General features: G+C 38.5%; 1 protein-coding gene across 1 annotated transcript; it reads left to right on the top strand.

Moving 5' to 3' along the window:
• The first annotated feature begins 3,162 nt into the window (after positions 1 to 3,162).
• Positions 3,163 to 20,573, top strand: LOC132306581 (protein FAR1-RELATED SEQUENCE 5-like). The gene is made up of 3 exons (XM_059804021.1): positions 3,163 to 3,320; positions 4,045 to 4,496; positions 20,192 to 20,573. Coding segments are annotated over exons 1-3 (636 nt in total). The 5' UTR covers positions 3,163 to 3,319; the 3' UTR covers positions 20,375 to 20,573.
• Positions 20,574 to 20,601: the final 28 nt, after the last annotated feature.

Here is a 20,601-nt window from a genome sequence, read left to right as displayed (position 1 = left end):
CAAAAAATCTCCCTATTTTCAAAAACCAAATTCATCAACCATTTGTGTGGTTGAAAAAGAACTTTTTAACCAAAACCCAATTTTACTTTCTCAAAATCATTTTGTCAAAGGTTTTCATTATCCAACATCAGATTTTCGGAAAACATAAAATTTTTATGAGTTTATTTTAGTGGACACTGATTCCATCAAAATTCGAACTCATTCAAAACCAGGTGATGAGTCCTTCATTTCTCACACCACATGTACCATTCAAAAAGTCCTTACTCCAGCAGCCTGGGGTAAAAACATCAATGCTCCGAGGTAATTTTCTCAGCCTCGCAACCCTCAAACTTTCAATTACTGGGACTATCAGGATACCTGGTACAATACCTTTTATTTCCAAAATCAGGATTATAGCCATTCCTGGCTTATCCTTTTCCAAAAGCATTTCAATCTAAATGTCCCTAGATGGTTCATTGACTGGTGGCATATGTTTGGTCCCTGCCAAAAAATTATCCCTGAAACGGTGTCCAAGGGATTTTCAATTTTCAATGAAAAATTCCAAGCTCCTTCTGAGCTTTCCGAATTTCCCAAATTATTCTTATTTTTTGCAAATTTCGCATTGTCATGGATAGTTCTATGGCAATTCCAAATCCTCAAAACCCCTTGTAATCTTCCTCTTCTAGGAAGGATTTTCAAAGTTAAATGGTGGGACCAATTCTCTATCAAAGATGTTACCCCAGAAGCAATTTCAGAATGGTTCTCAAAGCACCCTGCAATATCATGTTCTGGCTTAGGAGAGTCTTCAGTTTTCCTCCTATCCAAAAGCCAGGCCCAAGCAAATCTTTCTTCAGCAAAATCCCAAGTTGAGTATGAAGCCTTCCTCATGAAGGCTTTAGCCCAAGTTAATCCCATAGCCTTCTCAAAAATGGGCTCCAACAGAAGTGAAGGCTCAGGTTCTTTCCATGGTTCCCAAACAGATCTGGCCCAACCCAATGAAGATGACTGTTTTGGTATTTTTACCCAACAGCTCCAGTAAACAATATTCTCAAAAATCATCATTTCATTTCAATAAAGCTTCTGACCTCGGTCATTCAATGCCGTTGCATAGCGACAAAAAAAAAAAAAAAAAAAAAAAAAAAGGCAAAATCTACAGTTTAAAATTTTATTCAACAGTTCTCCATTTTCAGGCTTTTAGCACCTTTCGATGTTCATGACAGATAAGCATTTCAAAAAAAGGAATCCAAGGCAAGTCAGTGGCCATCACATCAATTCAGCCTTTCAAGCTTTGCACATGGCCTCCAGCATCATTCAGAAGACATCACCTCAAATCAGCCTTTCAGGCTTTGCACATGGCCTCCTATTGCATCCTTATCACCAAGGAATCTAAAGCTCCCCAAGGCTCCTTGGAGGCCCTATAAATAACAGCTCCACAAGACATTAGAGGCAGGCTCATTTTCAAGTTTAGATTTTAGATTCCGTTTCAAAAGTTCTCAGTTCAAATTGTAATTTTTAAGTTTAAGTTTTTAGTTTTACTTCATCCAAGGAGCTCGGCTCAGAACAAAAGTGTTGTATTCAAAGATCAAAGTTGTAAGTTGCAACTAGAGGAGGAAGAAAGGAATTTTGGAGTCAATTTATAGAGACAGGGCTATAACGGTCATATTGCAAGGGCAGTTATGGAATTATATTAGAAAATAAACTCACGCGCTCCATCTGTTGTCGGAAACTATGAAGCATGGACATGAACACGGGACATGGGTACGACACGATACGGATATGGCGACATGGCAAATTTCAAAAAAATAGGACACGGACACGACGGGGATACGCCTATATATATATATATTCAAAATCCACAATACCATAAATCTTACCTCCCTAAAAAAATACTGCAATAAAAGAAATATTTCAATTAATTAAGAACAAAGTAAAGTTATCAACAACTTTACAATTTCCATTTTACATACATCTACAAATATAATTGTTTTGATTTCTCTCTGTTTTTCTTGTTACGGTCTAAAAGTTTATTTAATTCCAGTACTGAGATGAATGAATTAAATAAAAAAATAAACATAATGGAATCATAAAATTTAATAAAAATAGAAATTCAGAATCTCGATCAGACAAAAGAGTTAAACTTTAAAATTATATTAGGTACCCCATATTTCTTTAAAAAATTACAAAATATACCCCGTCGTGTCCGGTACGTGTCCCCGCTGTGTTTGGTATGTGTCCTCTGTGTATTCCCCGCGTGTCCCATCCGTGTCCACCCGTGTCCAATAAAAAATAATTTCTGGACACTTCACAGAAATGTCAGACACGTGTCCAACACTGGTACAGGACCTTTAGGAGGAGTGTCCGTGCTTCATAGGCCGGAAATAAGCCGTAAAGGACTTACGGGGGTCAAACTACACATTTCTAATAGTTGTGGTACCGACTTGCTCCATTTTGTAGTACATGGAGGTAAAATGCTGATTTTTGATAGTTGAGGGGGATTTTATACTTTTTGCCTTTGGTAAATGTTATAGATTATAGTAACTGGACAAAATGGTCATTGTAAACGGCTCTAAAAATTACTTATTAATCTATTCTAGTAAAATGAGGGTATTATCGTCAATTTAAGTCTACAGGGCCTATTTGCACCAAATCAATAACATATGGGTGTTTTACACCACATATGAACTATTTTGCACTATATCGATAGAGGAATTTATTTGCACTTAATCTTTAGTTTTATAACTTGTAATCATGCAATGTTAACTACCAATCATACAAAGTGAATGAATCACTCACATTAATATCATATAATATTGTTATTAGTGTATGTCTAATATAGTAAATTAATAATAAAAAAACTTTAAACAACATTATTACCAAATAAATTTAAATATGTTTTAAATATAAAAATTACTTTATAAAATACATCACCAAACAAATACCATCCTTTTTAATAGCAATAATTTTGTGACAACCCTACCGTTACTGTTAAAAGTTCTTTCATCATTTTAACAACAATCTGTTTACAAAATTACACAGACGCGCAATGAGAGAATGAAAGAAAAATAGAAAATCTGACCTCCTTGAGAACGCAACAAAGAGACACGTGAGTTAACCAAAAAAGACAAAAACAAAGAGACACGTGTTCACCCAAAGTGCCTCTAAAACATCCTTACGTCACAGCCAAAATTACTCCAACCTTAACCTCTATAGACTTCAGACTCTTTCTCTACTCCACAAGTGTCTTCAACCTAAAACCCTCTCTCTCTCTCTCTCTCTCATTCTCTCTCTAAAGAGAAAGCGCAAAGACTGTAGATATTCGTGGAATTCGATCTCTTAATCTAGTAAGTCATACATTTTCCTCAACATTTATCTTCTATATATAGATTCTTACCAGATTGTCTCTAAGTTCTTGATTTAGTGCTCCAATCAAAGAACAAATGCCCAATTTGTTACACTTGAAGCTTTTGCATTCAAGAAATGTAAAATCAGAAAATCAAACAGCTGAGGAAATCAATTTGGGAAAATATAACGTTCCTTTAACTAAATGAAGCAAAGAATGAAAAATTTCAGAACTTTAAGCTTGAAATTCTTGAATCATAAACTCCAATTCTTTTGTGTTACACACACACACACATGTATGAATGTATGTATGCATATTAAACAAATTTTTTTTTTTATTGGATGAAAAGGAAGTAATGTTGTGTTTGGAATGAGGGACTCGATGGGTGTGGATTCAGAGTATATTGTTACGAGGAGTTTATTTGTTTATTTATTGTTTATTCTAAGTTTTAATTTTGTAGAATTTTTTTTTTTTTAATTTGATGAAAGGGCAGTACTCTTGAGTTTGGAATGAGGGACTTGATGGGTGTGGGTTCAGTGTGTATTGATACTAGGGGGAACTTCACAATATAAAAAGACTCAGATTTACAGTCATGAACTGATTTATATATCTCATACAGTTGCAAGATGCATCTCCATTGGAAGGTCAATGAGGTTTTGCCAAAAATTTATCTCACGTTCCTTTGTTTTCATGTGGACTAAAGGGTGCGTCGTGTTATCTTGCAGTGGATGAACAGCCATGTGAAGGAAATGATGGGGAAATGATAGAGAGTTCAAACGGTAAGGAGTTAGTTTCAAGTGAAGGAGATTTGGATATGGAGCCGTATGTTGGTATGGAATTTGAATCTGAAGAGGCCGCCAAGGTCTTCTATGATTCATATGCCACGCGATTGGGCTTCATCATGCGTGTTGATGCGTTTCGTCGGTCGATGCGTGATGGAAAGATTGTTTGGCGTCGACTTGTTTGTAATAAAGAAGGTTTTCGTAAGTGTAGACCTAGGCGGAGTGAAAACAGGAAGCCTAGAGCAATCACAAGGGAAGGGTGTAAGGCCATGATTGTTGTTAAAAAAGAAAAGACAGGAAAATGGGTCGTTACAAGATTTGTTAAGGAGCACAATCATCAACTGGTAGTTACACCTGCCAACAATCGTCGCAGTGTACTCCTGTCTCAAACACCAGTAAGTGCTTTCTAATTGAATGGAAAATCTTAAAGTGCTTACCATCCTAAACTAGTATTGCATACATCTATTATATTATCTAACTTGAATTCATCAGTTATCAGTTGTTTTGTTCATGGTTGTTTACAAACGTATGAATTCGTCACTGTTCAGTTGTTTTGTTTAGGGTTCTTTACAAAAATATGAGTGCATCATGCTGTTTGTTAAAAAATAATTCCATCTTTTATCTCTTTTTTTCTTTCTTGTCACACTGTTTACTAGATTTCAATTCTCTGACCCATAAAGTAGGCACATAAAGGTGTATTTATGATAGTTTATCCAAATTTGAACTTTGCATTGGCTGTTTGAAGTTTGTGTGTTCAGTCAATTCTGCTCAAGGCTGCCAGGGATGCATAGTAAAAAGATCTGGTTAATTTTGATAAAATCCTGTCTCATTCGCTTACAAAGATTGCTGTTGATGTACCTTTTTAAGGTTCACATTTCTCTCCTAATAGCGCACCAAACTGATATGCTGAATGTTAACATATGTTCCTTTCTTCTGTCTAACATAGTTGATATTGATAGTATATTAGTATGACCTACTTGAGTGGATTTTGGTTTAAATAACAAATTCACTGTTGTAGAGGATTTCCATAGAAAATGACTTAGTTCAAAGCCAAAAGATTGACTTACTCTCAAAGTTGATCAGAAAAATAAAAAAGGATAAAAAGGAGAATAAAAAGGATGGGGGAGAGAATGAGAGCCAGAAAATGAGAGATCTGACTGGGGCCTTGATGATCGGTTGCACCAGGATACAGTGCTCTATTTACAGAGGTAGGGCACGTGCTAGTCACGAGAGAGTCATCGCACCTATTAACCAGGTCGCATGTCATACCAATATCCTTTTCTTTGTCCGAGCGTGGATGTCCCGGTTCCGTGGGTTTTTGTGTTGCAGGAATTAGGATTAGATTAACTGTAAGTATAGTTGAACTACCTTAAATATAGTTGCTGTAATTATGGGATTTGATTAGCTAATTACTTTTACATACTTGCTGTAAATATTTTCCTTGATGGTAGCCACGTGTTCGGAAAATCTTGTAATATAAATAGGAATGAGATCCAAAGGGAAGGATAACTTCTTTCGTCAGAAATTCTGCTTTGACTCCTTTTTCTCTGTTTAACAGTTTCCATCTCCATCCCACTCCGATGAGCCTCTCATTCAATCCTTCGATGCCACATTTGACCCCTTTTCCCGTGCCAGACTATGACAAAGTGTACTGATGACACTTACCATAGTTGCTAAGGATGATGTCATTGCGCGCTGTGACACCACCCCTCCTACCCTGTGCTTAAACTTTAGAGTAGTCCCTCATAATGTTTATTCAGGATGTGCCGCGATTCACATCCTTGGATACCATCATTGAGAATTATTCTTAGTCTTTGCATTGGGTTTTGTTGTGATTGCCAATTGCTCGGGTAAAACCGCGGTGTTAGTTTACTCCTTGTGAAAACTTTGGCAAACAAATTATGTATTTGTTTTGCCAAAGTTAAGTACAAGTGTCCCCTACACCATGATCGTCTACCGCAAAAGACCTTGCTTTTACATTCATTGGCGTTTCACAACTCGGGCTATGCCGGAAACATATTGCCCTTTATTACACACCTTTCCATTCCGCCATGGAAGTACTTATTTATGTGATAAGTTGGGACAATATATTTAGACATAGCTGCGAGCAAGTCCCGCGAGAGATGGCCCCATACTCACGTGTACAAGCCCTCATGTTCCGTGTGTGTTGTTGGCGCACACATTGCCATACCCGCGCACCCTGTTGTGGTGCCCATGGAAATACCCGTATGCCCTGCTGTAGTGCTGGGGTGCCAAATTGAGTTGGGTTTGGACTTTCGATATATTATATGACTTATTTGTTCACCAACTATGAATGTTGAAAGGGATGCCCGCACAAAGGCAATTGGAGAGGGACGCCTGCGCTAGAGCATCCACGAAAGGAACACCCACACACATGATGCCCTCGTGATGGATTCCCACGCATTGGACGTCCTTTTCTATATTTCTCCTATTGATTTTCCCCCTGTTACAACTGTCTACCATAGAACTCCTGGTGTGCTTTCCACTTCCACCATGTTCTAATAAGTCCTTTCTCCTTTGTACTGAATTCATTCCTGTCAATCACATTTTCCTTGTTTGGTTGCATTATTCTTCTTCACTCTAAAAAGGAAAAAAGTTGCTTAGTAACCTGAGAAGCTTCCCAGGGAAAAAGAGAAAAAAGGAAGAAAAAAACAAAAACAAAAAACAAATATGGTGGTCTGTCGAATTAGTGAATTTATGTTATTAACTTCTATGGTAATCTTGCTCGCTTTAGAGCAATTGAGTTATCACTTTCTTATTTAAGCTCAAGTAAGGATGCTCTTCATGAGCTCGAGTCCTAGAAAAAGACTTGATCGGAGGTCAAACCAACCTGTCAAGAATAATCTGACTTAGCACATCACATTTAGAGACTGACTTCCCCTCTTCCACAGGATACATTTATTCAATATAATGACGAGGATATTCACCTATGTATGCCAAAGCTTAATTAGAGGCCAAGAAAGGAAAGTGAACTTCCGATACAACTAAAACCACTAGAGGTGCCACTTAACTATATAAAGAAATACTAGTTTGAGGTCTAGTAGGTTGGTTAGCTTATGCTATCATTTCTTCCATTTGGATTTTTTATGCTCCTAATGTTTTGGGGCATCCTGAGGGGAGGGGGGTTTTCTTCAGGGCTCGAGAGATGGAATAGATAGGGCTTGACAAATTTTTAATTTGCCACTGGGAAGCAGTATTGATGAATAGGGCGGGAATAATCGAATTTTGGTATCTGTCGTGCTTGAGGTGAAGGTACCTTTTTCGGAAGAGCCACGCCGAGAAACGAAACATTTCCGAACGACTGGTTATTGGTATAGTGTTGTTGTGTTTCCGATGTTGCTCTATCTTATTAAAAAAGCAAGGAGCGAAGCCGCTTTACCGAGTTCAATGCCTTTGATTCCCGAGAACTTCTACTCAATCCAATGGGAAAAAAGAAAAGAAAAATCCAAACACTTCTGGTCAACGCCTATCTCGGTCTTTACCACGAGTCATTTTCCTTGGCTAACAAGAATTTCAGTTTTGCACATATCTGTGGGTTCTTCAATTCCCGCAACAGGATTAGAAAGAAATCGTGCAAAGGGGCGAGCCAGATGCGGTGTGGACGTTAATGTAAATGAACCGTTGGGTAACCTTGTTCTTTTTTCAGAATAGAATCCAAACTGACTTTCAGCAGGAAAGGAGGCGACCTCTTCGTCTTTCTTTTCTTGCTCGTTTGTTATAAAGTGGTTTATTGTTCGATTCTCAAACTCACAGTAGTGCTACATAGTGTTGGTTAATTTACATTAACGTCCACACCGCATCTGGCTCGCCACTTTGCACGATTTCTTTCTAATCCTGTTACGGGAATTAAAGAACCCGCGGATATGTGCGAAACTGAAATTTTTGTTAGCCAAGGAAAATGACAAGATAGAAGTTCTTGCGAGTTAAGGGCATTGAACTGGTAAAGTGGCTTCCCATGCGTTTTTTTTTTTCAGTACGATAAAGTGATATTCGAAGCACAATGATACTAGACCAATAACCTTCTGTTCGGAAATGTTCTGTCTCTCAGTGTGGCTCTCCCTGAAAAGGTACCTTCACCCCAAGCACGACAGATACCAAAATTGATTATTCCCCCCTGTTCATCAATATTGCTTCCCAGCGGCGAAATAAAAACTTGTGCCCTATCTATTCCATCTCTCAAGCCCCGAAGAAAACCTCCCTTCCCCTTCAAACTCCTCAAGACTTTTTCCTGTGTCAGGGTTCTTGACTGAGGGTATCGGCAATAATGAAGATGAAAACAGTTGAGGACACCACGAGCAGTAAGGAAAGGGAGAAATTGCCTTTCTCACTGCAGAGAATGATTTGGGAATTCAGCATCTCGACCTCAAGAAAGCCTTCCTATGGCATGAAGAAAAGATATCAATCTCGGATAAAGCAGTCTTGGATGACTAGAGTGAGGAAGCACTCTAGTGAAAGTTGGGAGTTTATCATCTTGACTGCATATAATGACTTGTAATATATATATATTGACTGCATATGATGAGTCAGACTACCCAAAGGTTCCGAATGCCCATTCACGAAGTAATATATATTGAATATGGCAGGTTGCATAAAGTATAATTTTGTTCTTCTGGTTTCAAGATCAAGTTACTGGGAATTTATTGGCAACGGAACACTAACAAGGAGGCTTTTACCCTTTAGATCAAAGGGAATCAGTTGCAGCTTTATCAGCGACTTAGGTGGGAAAAGCACCAGTTGATATTTGGCATCAACGGCTTGGACATCCCAACTGTTTTAAATTCAAAAAAAGTTATTGATGTTTCTAGTTGGTTAAAGCCTACCTAGTTAAACTTATAATAAATCACCATTAAATCATGTTAAATGTAATTCGAATCAAAGTAAGCATAGATGGAACTTAACCTCTTCACAGGGGAACAAGACTGAAAGTCGGGGATGAGCTGATATGGCTCGGTTTCTGCTATGAAAGGTACTCGCGAACGATCAGCAAGTGAAGGACCGATCCTTTTGCGCCAATACTGTTGCGAGACTGGTACTTGGCGGCTCACAAGCATTTCATCATTCCCTCGCTCTTTCTTGAAGGCCCTTTCTACCTATTATTCCTAAGATTTTGAAGCCAAGAGTCACACTATATGGGAAGAGGTTACTAACAAGAAAGGGAAGAAGGTGACCCAGGGTCCCCCAATCACTGTCATCCAAGGTGAACCTTCTCAAGTGCATGAAACTGAACATGCTAAAGAAAGGAATGCTATTTCTAATGTAGCTATGTTAACTGATGCCCTTCCTCCTATAGTCTCAATAGTCAGACAAGTCCTATAAGGTGTCTGGAATTAAAGGGATAGTTTAGATAACCTAAGCTACCTACCTATTATGGCTTCCTTTTAAGAGCCCCTTCGGAGCTGATCATTTACTTCCATTCTCTTACTTACTCTATCATAGCAGGCAACATCATATTTAACACACCGAGCTTTGAGAAGAGTAATCAGCTGCTGCGAAGGCCAATGTTGCTACCTCATCTACTCTTGCCCTATTGATATTCACTTGGTGACATCTATTGCAGTTAATCATGCTGTCATCAGATGATTCATTCCCTAAAGATCATAGCACACAGAAGACTCCTTAACTTAGGCGCTGGATGAGTGATACATCCAGCGAGCGCCGGTAGTTTAGTTCCCTCATCATGTTTTTTCCGACGCCATTTCTTACTAGGCCATGAAAGTGGTGATCAGTATTTTACTGGATTGAGTGTTATAGGACAGATTTGCCGAGTTTTTTTGGAATTCAATAAATCAATTATGTAATAAAAAAGAAAAAAGATGAAATAGGGGCAAGGGTAGCGTGATTGTTGGACTAGCTTGCGGGGTACATTAGCATTACAATTATGTTATTCACTAAAATTCCTGGTGAATTATGTGCAGTTCTAGAATCTAGATCCAGAATACACACACGAAAAAGAAAATAATAATAATAATAAAAAATAAATCGATAGAGACAAAATTTGAATTGTATATACTCTTTAACTACCTTTTTTTTTGATAAGTAAGAAATAACATAAATAAAGGCGTTCAAAAGGGAAACGCATTCCAATTACAAAAGTGGAGTCGGGACTAAGGTCCCAAAGAATCCAAGAAAGTAATTAACTCATCAGAAGAAGAACAAAAGCTCCTCTTCACATAATTGAAGAGAAAACGAAGAATGTAAAGTTTGATCATTGCCGTGGACGACTCTTTCCCTTCGAACATTCTACTATTTCTCTCCTTCCAGATGCACCACCATACACAATGTGGTGCAATTCTCCAGAAATTGCGAATATCTCTTCTCACTCGACAATCTCTCCAGACATGAATTAACTCCTTAGTAGATCGTGGCATAACCCAACACATAGTTGTTAAAGGCTCAAGGCGCACAAAAGCGCAAAGGCCTCCTGCGCAAGGCGAGGCGCGCGCCCGACTAAAGCAAGGTGCACAATGAAAAAAAAAAAAAAAAAAACCACCCAATAAAGATGCAATAGTATATATAAAGATGCAAAAGTCAACTAAATCAATTACTTATGTTCAATATTTAACATAAAGGTGTTGTAACAAAATAAAACAGATTTCAATTAGCAAAACTAGATTTCATGTCAATTAGCAAAACCAGATTTCAATTTCAAAGCAATATTAACATTTCAAATTAAAAAAAAAAAAAAAAAATACAGAGCTGTGCAGTGACTGCAGTCCAGTTCCAAACTTCCAGTTCAGTTCATAAAAAAAAGAAAAGACGACACATATTTCATAAAAAAAATAAAATAAAACAGATTTCATAAAAAAAAAAAAAAACTTTGTAATTTTCCTTATTGTTCATCCGTACTGTTTTTATGATTTTATAGTACTATATATAATATCTATATACTTGGAACACAACCATTTACTTTGGACATATAATTATATAAATAGCAATCCTAGCAAGGCTGAGATCTTCATAAGCAGAAAAAAGACCAATGAAATTAGATTCAAATTGATCACAAAGGAGATAAAGGATTAAATGAAAATTGAAACCAAAACACTACTTGGATTAACAAATCTGTAAGTTGGAAAATTAAATTTTAAATGTCAAACTCAAATAGAAGAAGAAGGAGAGAGAAAAGAAGAGAGAATAATTCTGCCGAAGAAGAGAGAAGAAGAGGAAGAGAGAAAAGAACAGAGAAAAGAAGAGAGAGAAAAGAAGAAGAAGAAGAAGAAGAAGAAGAGAAAAAAAGAAGAGAAAAGAAGAAGAAGAAGAAGAAGAAGAGAGAAAAGAGGAGAGAAAAAAAGAGAGAGAAAAGAAGAAGAAGAAGAAGAAGAAAGAAAAGAAGAGAGAGAAAAGAAGGAGATCTGCCGAAGAAGAGAGAAGGAGAGAAGAAGAAGAGCCGAAGAAGAGAGAAGGAGAGAAGGAGAGAAGAACTTACCTGGATTCGTGAGAGAGCAGTCAGCACTCAGAAGTCGACAGATTCTCTTTGATCACAAGCCCTAGCCCTCTGTCTTTCTCTTTGCTTCAAATCACTTTCCTTTTGCTTTTCCTTTTATTTTATTGTTTTTCATTTTGTAAAGTTGTCTAAAACAGTAATAATAAACACATAACAAATAATAAACAAATAACAAATAATAAAAAAATAACAAATAACAAATAAAAATAGAAGGTTAAAAGAAGGCGCGCCTTTGGTACGCTTGGCGCCTTGCGCCTTTGCTGTAAAAGCGCGCGCTTGTGCAAATAGCCGCGCCTTTAGTCCCTTTCAGGCGCATGACTTGCGCCTCGGGCGCGCGCCTTCGGCGCTTTTAACAACCATGACCCAACACATACCAAACAACCCAACAATTAGATTCCAACAGTCATTCGCCACAGGGCAATGCAAAAGGAGGTGATCAACGGACTCCTCATCATCCTTACATAGACAACAACGATTAACGATACAATTGCCCATTTTTCTCAAATTATCAATTGTCAGAATCTTTCCCCACACAGTAGTCCAAACAAAGAAAGCCAACCTAGTTGGAGCCATAGACCGCCAAATAGTTTTCCACGGGAAATCTCGATTAACAAAATTTGACAAACATAAGAACAAGGATCTAACTTCGAAGCAACCGTGGGAAGTAGGGATGGCAAAAATCCCCAACCCGGTGGGGAACCGCCCCACCCCCGCCCAATTTAAAGCGGGTTTGGAGAACCGTTTACTTAAATGGGGTGGGGATGGGGGTTAAAAAAAAAAACCGGTCGGTTGCGGGGCGGGGGACTAAGATACCCACCCCAAACCCGTCCCCGCAACCGCCCCATTTAATATGTTAAATTACTAATTTACCCACCCATGTTAATATATTTACCAAATTAACCTTTACATATATATATATATATATATATATATATATATATATATAATGGAAACCCTAGACTTCACTTCCATTTTGCTATTGAGGCGGCCGTGTAACTCTAAGCTCTCTCTCAAACCTATCATTGAATATATGGGTTTTGACCTTCTGATTCTTGTAGATTTTGTAGTTTGCAGTTGCACAGAGAGAGAGAGAGAGAGAGAGAGGGCAAGTTCAAAGTTGAGAACAAGAATAGAGATGGAGGCGATTGGGGAGGCTGAAATATATGGGTTTTGACCTTCTGATTCTTGTAGATTTTATAGTTTGCAGTTAGAGAGAGGGAGGGGTGGGGGGGGGGGGGGGGGGGGGGGGGGGGGTCAGAGTTGAGAACGAGAATAGAGATGGAGGCGATTGGGGAGGCTGAATAATATGGGTTTTGACCTGATTCTTGTAGATTTTGTAGTTGCAGAGACAGAGGCAGAGCGAGAGAGGGGGCAAGTTCAGATTTGAATGTATTGCCCTAATCGGGTTATGAGGCGGGGGCGGGGCAAGTGAGGATGGGGCGGGGGCGGTTATGGGGATTAGAGGGAAAAAAATGAACCGGTTATGGGGCGGTTTTGGGGGTATCAAAATTAAATGGGGGCGGGGATGGGGAATGGAAAACCTGCCCCAAACCGCCCCATTGCCATCCCTAGTGGGAAGGAGCCCAAATTAAAACATCGTTACCTCTACCAACGCCTTACTGCCGATACAGAAGATCCAGAAAAACACATACCTCGTCCATCTCCCAATCCTGAAAAGAGCGCTGAAAATGCACATCCCATATAATCCCACTGCTATCAAGCCGATAACAATCAACTACGTAGGTGTGTTTATCAACAGCAATACTAAATAACCTAGGAAATGTACGAGAAAGAGGCTGATCCCCACACTAGAGATCTTCCCAAAACCGAATGCAACGACTATCACGGAGTTTGAATCTGATATGAGCCGAAAAAACATCCCATCCCTTCCGAATAGCCTTCCACATCCCTACTCCTCCCACCAGGGTAACCGGACGTGTAGACCAACCTCCAGCCTCTTCCCTATACCGACAAGAGACTAACCTGCGCCAGGGACGAAGTCTTTCCCTCCCATATCTCCATAACCATTTACCTAGGAGAGCTTGATTGAAAGGAACTAAATGTCTTATACCAAGTCCACCCAATTTCACGGGCTTACAAACATCCTCTCATCTGACCAGGTGGTACTTGAACTCATCGCCCTTTCCTCCCCATAGGAAATCCCTTTGAATTTTTTCAATCCTATTTGCAACGGAACAAGGGATTTGGAACAAGGGATTTAGGTACTCTTTAACTACCTAAATGTAAGGCTGCAAATGAACCGAGCCGAGCCGAGCTTGAGTTGCTCGGGCTCAGTTCGCCAGACTAAGGCTTGCTCGGGCTCAGCTCGGGCTTAGCCGAGCTTGGCTAGCCTGTGTTCGGGCTCGAGCTTGTAATACTTCACTCAGGCTCGGGCTCGGCTCGTTATTCATATAAAACCAAAATCACACACATATACTGTATGTATATACACACAAAATCGCAGGCAGGGAAAAAAAAGGTTGAGATAATATATATATTTATGTAAAATCAAATATATACACACTAATAAAAACGTTTTTTATACGAATATACATACAAATTCAAATATAAATATGTATACATATATGTAGAAGTAATTTTTATCATTAGTTTGCTGCACTCGTGAGTTTCTTCATAAGTGCAGAAAAAAATAAAAGAGGAGTGAGAAAGAGAGAAGCTCCACACGCAGATGGCCAGAGGTTGATGGATCTAAAAGTGGGAGAGATGTATAGATCTGAGATCACTATTTGCCGCTTGGGTTGTGACGAACTGACGACGATAGAGATCCGTTGGAGTTGATCCGATTAAGTGCGAGAGAGAGTTGTGTTGAGAAGCTTCCTGCAAGCCTTTGCGTTGGAGATGTGGAGATGAATATAGAGCAGATGGATATGTGTCATGTGTGGCTGTAGTCTTCTAATTTTAGGGTGCAAACTTATCTCTTAACATACCAAAATCAACGGCTGAGATGGAATCAAAATTTATGATGGGCTAATGAATATAACTCCTCGGGCCTGATTAATGAAAGGAGGTGAATTTTGGTTGAACATATATTGTATGGGCTAAACTATGAAATAAAAATATATATAAGCCTTTGTTCACGATCCTTAACGAGGCTTATGTTCACGAGCCTATACGAGCCAAGCTCGGGCTCGGCTCGTTTGCTTAACGAACGAGCCTGAGCCGAGCCCGAGCTATTCATGGACAGCTTGATTCATTTGCAGCCCTACCTGAATGTGAAGGATAAATATTTACATTAAGGATATTAATTCTTATAGAAACTAAGTGTGAGATGAATATCATTATAATGCTTTTGTGATTAAAACCTGTTAAGAGAATTGTCTAAGTGAATTTCTCGAATCAGAAAGGAATACACAATGAGTCATTCTAAGACCACATGCAGCACCTAAAGAAATGATGACAAAAATGTAGAAGATTAGGAAGCATTTTGTGTGAAGGTATAGTCTCTCTCATGAAATCACAATGAAGAAGGGATGAGTGGGATTTGTTAACCGCTTTGTTCTCTCTCCTTTTCGTTTTCGTGGTCCATTTTCCACCTAATGTTAAGTTAATATACTATTTGTGTGTTCGTGCATATGATTAGGAGAGAACGTATTATAAAGATCCTAGGTGAACTAGACTAGAGAGAATTCGAGGTTGACTTGTAAGAGATAGAGATTAGCAGTGCAAGGCCATCATACACTTTGTAGGGTGAAGGGCTTACATGAGGTCGGACTAGTTTTAAGCATTTGATAAATAAGTATAAAGGTCAAATCGGGCCTAATTGGGTCCTGGAGTCGAGTGTTGATGGAATATCAAAGTGAAATGAAAATTTAGTGGTTTTCAGAGGTCAGGTCAAGCTTTGATGGGTATTAGGGGTGTTGGGGTTCTAGCTTCTTAAATCTAGATGTTGAACTCTAAAGTTCCAATTTTAGATGTCGACATCTATAACTCTCTTTCTCGGCCATTTGAAAGTAGGATGGAGGATTAGTTATAGTATGAAGGTGAGTATAAAGCAGTGCTCATGCCAACATGAGGTTCAAGTGGGGTTATGCCATCATCTAAGAAGCATGGACATGGACACGATACGACATAGATACGCTAACATGTCAAATTCTAAGAAAGTTGGACACAGGGACGGCGTGGACACGACTAATATAAATATATATATATTTTTATCTATAAGTACTCACTAAGACAATAATAGAACATTAATTTATTTATAATTTCTATATTTAAGTTACATAAGTTAGAAATTGAAGCTCTTCGAATATAAAAAAAAAAGAAGAATATATTATATTATATTATATATGATATTTCTATCTTATCTTGTCATTATAATTATGTTTTTTTAATTACATTGACATGTGTTTAATGTCAAATGTTTAAGGAAAAGGAGGTTTGACATGTATGTGTATAATGTTGTTCCTAAGACTGTCATGTGTCCAGAATGTGTCGACCAAGTGTCCGAGATGTGTTGGCCAAGTGTTTGAACAATAAAAAATTAATTTTAAATTATAGACATGGCCATGAATTGTCGGAGACGTGTCCAGGAGTGTCCATGAAGTGTCAATGTTCGACACGGTGTCGAACACGGACACAACACCTCATAAAAGTGTTTGTGCTTCTTAGATGCAATGTATCTTTATGGTGGTCCAATGATGATCATCGACATATGGTTTGCCTTTGAATAGGTCAGACATCAATTCTCTTTTGCGAAAAATATAGAAGAAGGGGGTATGTGCCCCTATATCAGCCATAAAAGGGCCAAGCCATAACAAATAGGGCTGCAAATGAATCGAGCATTTCATGAACAACTTGGGCTCGGCTCGGGCTCGGGCTCGTTCGCTAAGCAAACGAGCCGAGCTCGAGCTCGAACCCAATTTCTAGGCTCGTTTAGTAAATGAGCCGAGTCCGAACAACGTTGGACTCGGCTCGTATAGGCTTGTGAACATAGGCTCGTTAAGGCTCATGAACAAAGCTCGTTAAGGCTCATGAACAAAGCCTCGTATATATTTTTATTTCATAGTTTAGCCCATACAATATATGTTCAGCCCAATTCACCTCCTTTCATTAATCAGGGCCCAAGGAGTTATATTCATTAGCCTATCATAAATTTTGATTCCATCTCAGCCGTTGATTTTGGTATGTTAAGAAATAAGCTTACACCCTAAAATTAGAAGACTATAGCCACACATATGACACATATCCATTTGCTCTGTATTCATCTCCACATCTCCAACGCAAAGGCTTGCAGGAAGCTTCGCAACACAACTCTCTCTATCACTTAATCGGATCAATTCCAGTGGATCTCCATCATCGTCAGTTTGTCACAACCCAAGCGGCAAATAGTGATCTCATATCTGTATATCTCTCCCACTTTTAGATCCATCAGCCTCTGGCCATATGCGTGTGGAGCTTCTCTCTTTCTCACTCCTCTTTTATTTTTTTCTGGAACTATGAAGAAACCCACGAGTGCAGCAAACTGTTGATAAAAATTACTTCTACATGTATGTATATATATATATTCGTATAAAAAACATTTTTGTTAGTGTGTATATTTCTTATTTGACGTAAATATATATATCATCTCAACTTTTTTTTTCCGTCTCTGCGATTTTGTGTGTATATATATATACAGTATATGTTTGTGATTGTGGTTTTATATGAATAACGAGCCGAGCCCGAGCCCGAACGCATGTTAGCCAAGCTCGGTCGAGCCCGAGCAAGCCTTTGAGTTTGGCGAGCTGAGCAGCCCCAAGCTTGGCTCGGTTCATTTGCAGCCCTAATGACAAATGAGAAGCTATATGACACAACTCCAACATAATTACTCTGAGATAGCTGGCCCGTTTAGAAACTTGAATATTTCCCAACCGCTTTGGTGCATTTACGGTTGTTGCTTCTGTGGACATAGTTGCTAAATAGTTCCAACGTGTTACATAAGGCAAATATTGCATCGTCATTCGGTTCCCCGCAATATTTTTTCATCTCTCTGTGTAGATAACCCAATATTGGTTCAGTCAATAACATCTTCACCATCTGGAGTAACGATGAGTAGAAGAACACCATGCATTGATGGGTAGTGAGGACCATATTGACTATAGTGAGGTCTTTTCTTGTAGCTGGTGCACAAGGTGTACTAGACCTTGAAACGAGATCACCTTAACAACTCCTACTCTAGCCAACAAGCCACATACCCCTCAGATCTCACTGGGCTGGGTCCCTTATTTTTTATTTATTTTTTCTCAGTAAACTAAAAAAATATTCATAAATATCAGTGTCATGTTTGTGTTAGTTGAAGTGAGCTATGACGAATCGGCCATGCAATGCTCTTGGTCTGTGCTTTATCTGTGTACCTTGAGGTGGAACAATGATCAGTCATGAGCCTGCTTCCAACTTGGGCTACGCCAGGGTACCTTTTCAATGTTGGAATATCAGAGACAAATTCACTAGAGTTGAGGTAAGATGTCTATCAGAGACATATTCACTAGAGTTGAGGTAAGATGTCCTCTCAATTAATGTTGGCAATTAGGTTTATCGGCGGGAGAGGGGACCCCACAATAAATATATAACCAGGAGGCACCATAGGAGATAATGTGCAGATGGAAAAGATCGCGAGGTCTGTCTATTATCAGACCCATATGAAGAATATCAGGAGCTGTTTGTTGAATGAGACAGATTGCAGAGTCAGACCCATAGACCTGCTTTAAGATAAGTCTGTATAAGAGATCACCATAGTCATCATCATTGCCTTGTCTGTATAAATAGATATCATGAAAAAAAACATTGCAGTCTGATAAAGAGGTCTGAGCTGGAACTAGAGGTTTGGAGGTTTGCTTCTTAGATGTGAAGGTTGAGAGGTCTTTCTTATAGAGGTTTAAGGTTTTGAGGTCTATCTCGTAGAGGTATAGGTTTTGAGGTCTATCTCCTAGAGGTGGTAAAGGTCTATACTTTAGAGGTCTGTCTTCTAGAGGTAGAGATTTAGAGGTCTTCCTCCTAGAGGCAAAGATTAGTGGTTGCCTTTATTTATTTATTTTGCCAGTTAAGTTATTCATGCACCCAACTCATAATTGTCTCAAAGGGGAGTTGAACCCTACACCTTCTTCATTTGGAAGGAGGGAATACCACTTGAGCTAGATGATTTGTAGTGGTTTGACCTTAAGGTAAAAGGCTTAGAGGTAATTCTGTGGTTAGCGTTTCCAGATTTGGGAGTGTTAACGTCGTGTGTTGCACGGGCCTTCATTTTTGATAGGGCTAAGTAGTGCCTTCGCTTTGTTTGTACAAAAAGAATCCCCACACCCTGAAAGTCTCAGATTTTTCCAAGTTAACTTCTTTCCGCTGCCAAATTGGCATCTACTACACTTCTATGCAGCAAAAGGGAATTTCACACATGCGCCCACATAAAAGCCTGTTTATATTTTTAAAACGGGTTGGGTCATACTAAATGGATCGGGTTTTGCTAAACAGGTCTCCCATGCCAACTTGGAATTATAGTTTCAAAATTCATAAAATAATATAGATTTAAAGTTTTTTGACTATCCTAGTCACCTAGCAAACATTATATGCTGCTACACAGACTAGTTGCTTCGGGATATTCTCATAAGTCATAATATTGATGGAGAATCTAAATTATGTAACATTGGCACTCAACCACACATCAGTACCCATGCTCTTCTGGCTCCATCTAAATTATGTAACATTGGCACTCAACCACACATCAGTACGCATGCTCTTCTGACGACATTGGTAGTGAAAAAGATTTGACTACTAATTTCTACTAGTTGACCCTTTTGACGTTGTGGCATGGTTGAATTAATTAGGAGTACAGCCACCAAAAAATAGTGAATTAGATCGAACAATCTGTGATGTGCATTTCTCCATTCCAGAATGTTCAATTTGGTGCCTTGAATGCTCAGAAGTGTACGTCATTTTTCAAAAGTTTGAGTTCAAGAAAAAGGCCTTTATATTGTATACAGTAAAAAATTAGCAATGGTGGTTAAGATCCTTTTATTTGTCTTCAGATCTCAGTTTTTGCTTGTCTTCCTGATAAGATATTTGTAGATGCCCATTTCTTGTTGGAAATTGTTAGATCGGCTTGTTTAACTTATTCCTTTCAGGGTATCGTTTGTCTTACTCCATCTTGTAGCTGTTCTTACATTTGTTTGTTTTACTATTTTTTTGGAATTAGTCACTTGTTTATACAACTTTGCTGTTGGTTAAATAATTAAATTAGTTGATTGATTTTATTTATACTTTTTAGTCATAGTGATTCGAACTTCTAATGATGTGACTGAATGGAGAAAAGTCATGCCTCATGCCATTTGAAGTTAGGCGTGTTTGCTTATTTGGTCTCATCTTAGGTTTTATTTGCTCTCGTATGCCTTTAATATACATAGATTCTGCTCCTTTTGGCGCCGTCTCTGGGGAACTCTAATTTTTTACCAAAGAACTTAAGTGTCTGCACAATTTCTCACATGCCTTCTGTCCTCTTTCATTTTATAACCGAAGAAGAATTCGGGGTCGGCACAATTGGTCACATGCTGTCCTACCTATTACCTGAATAAAAACTTCATTGCATTCTTCATCTTTTCACCCCCAACAATATTTAGCATCTTTCTTGTAACTTTTCAGGATGAGAAAGATGTAAAGATTCGGGAACTGATGGCCGAGTTACAGCGGGAAAAAAAGCGATCTGCAGCCATCCAAGAACAGCTTGATATGGTTTTGAAAGATATGGAGGAGCACTCTAATCACTTGACAAGAAACATTGATGACATAGTTCGAAGTGTGAGAGATATTGAATCAAAGAGATAGCCTTTTCACAGAGCTGATAGCTTCATTTAGTCGTTGACCAAATTTGTACAATTTGTTTGGCACATCTGTTGTATGTTTTCTAGAATGTAATATTTACTTGTAGGTTGAGTTCCCTATTATAAACAAATAATAGACGAACTTCGTTGAGGCATTTTGAAACTTCTCCATATTGAAAAAGTTGATTAGATTGGAATTTGAATTTGATTGAGTTCTCTCACCATAAATGA

This window comes from Cornus florida, unplaced genomic scaffold (assembly GCF_030987335.1).
Source record: "Cornus florida cultivar Cherokee Brave unplaced genomic scaffold, ASM3098733v1 CherokeeBrave_3.0.0_Hap2_Chr05, whole genome shotgun sequence".
Classification (NCBI taxonomy): Eukaryota; Viridiplantae; Streptophyta; class Magnoliopsida; order Cornales; family Cornaceae; genus Cornus; species Cornus florida.
Note: the sequence above shows the minus strand (reverse complement) of the source record. Positions and strands in the feature narration are given on the sequence as shown.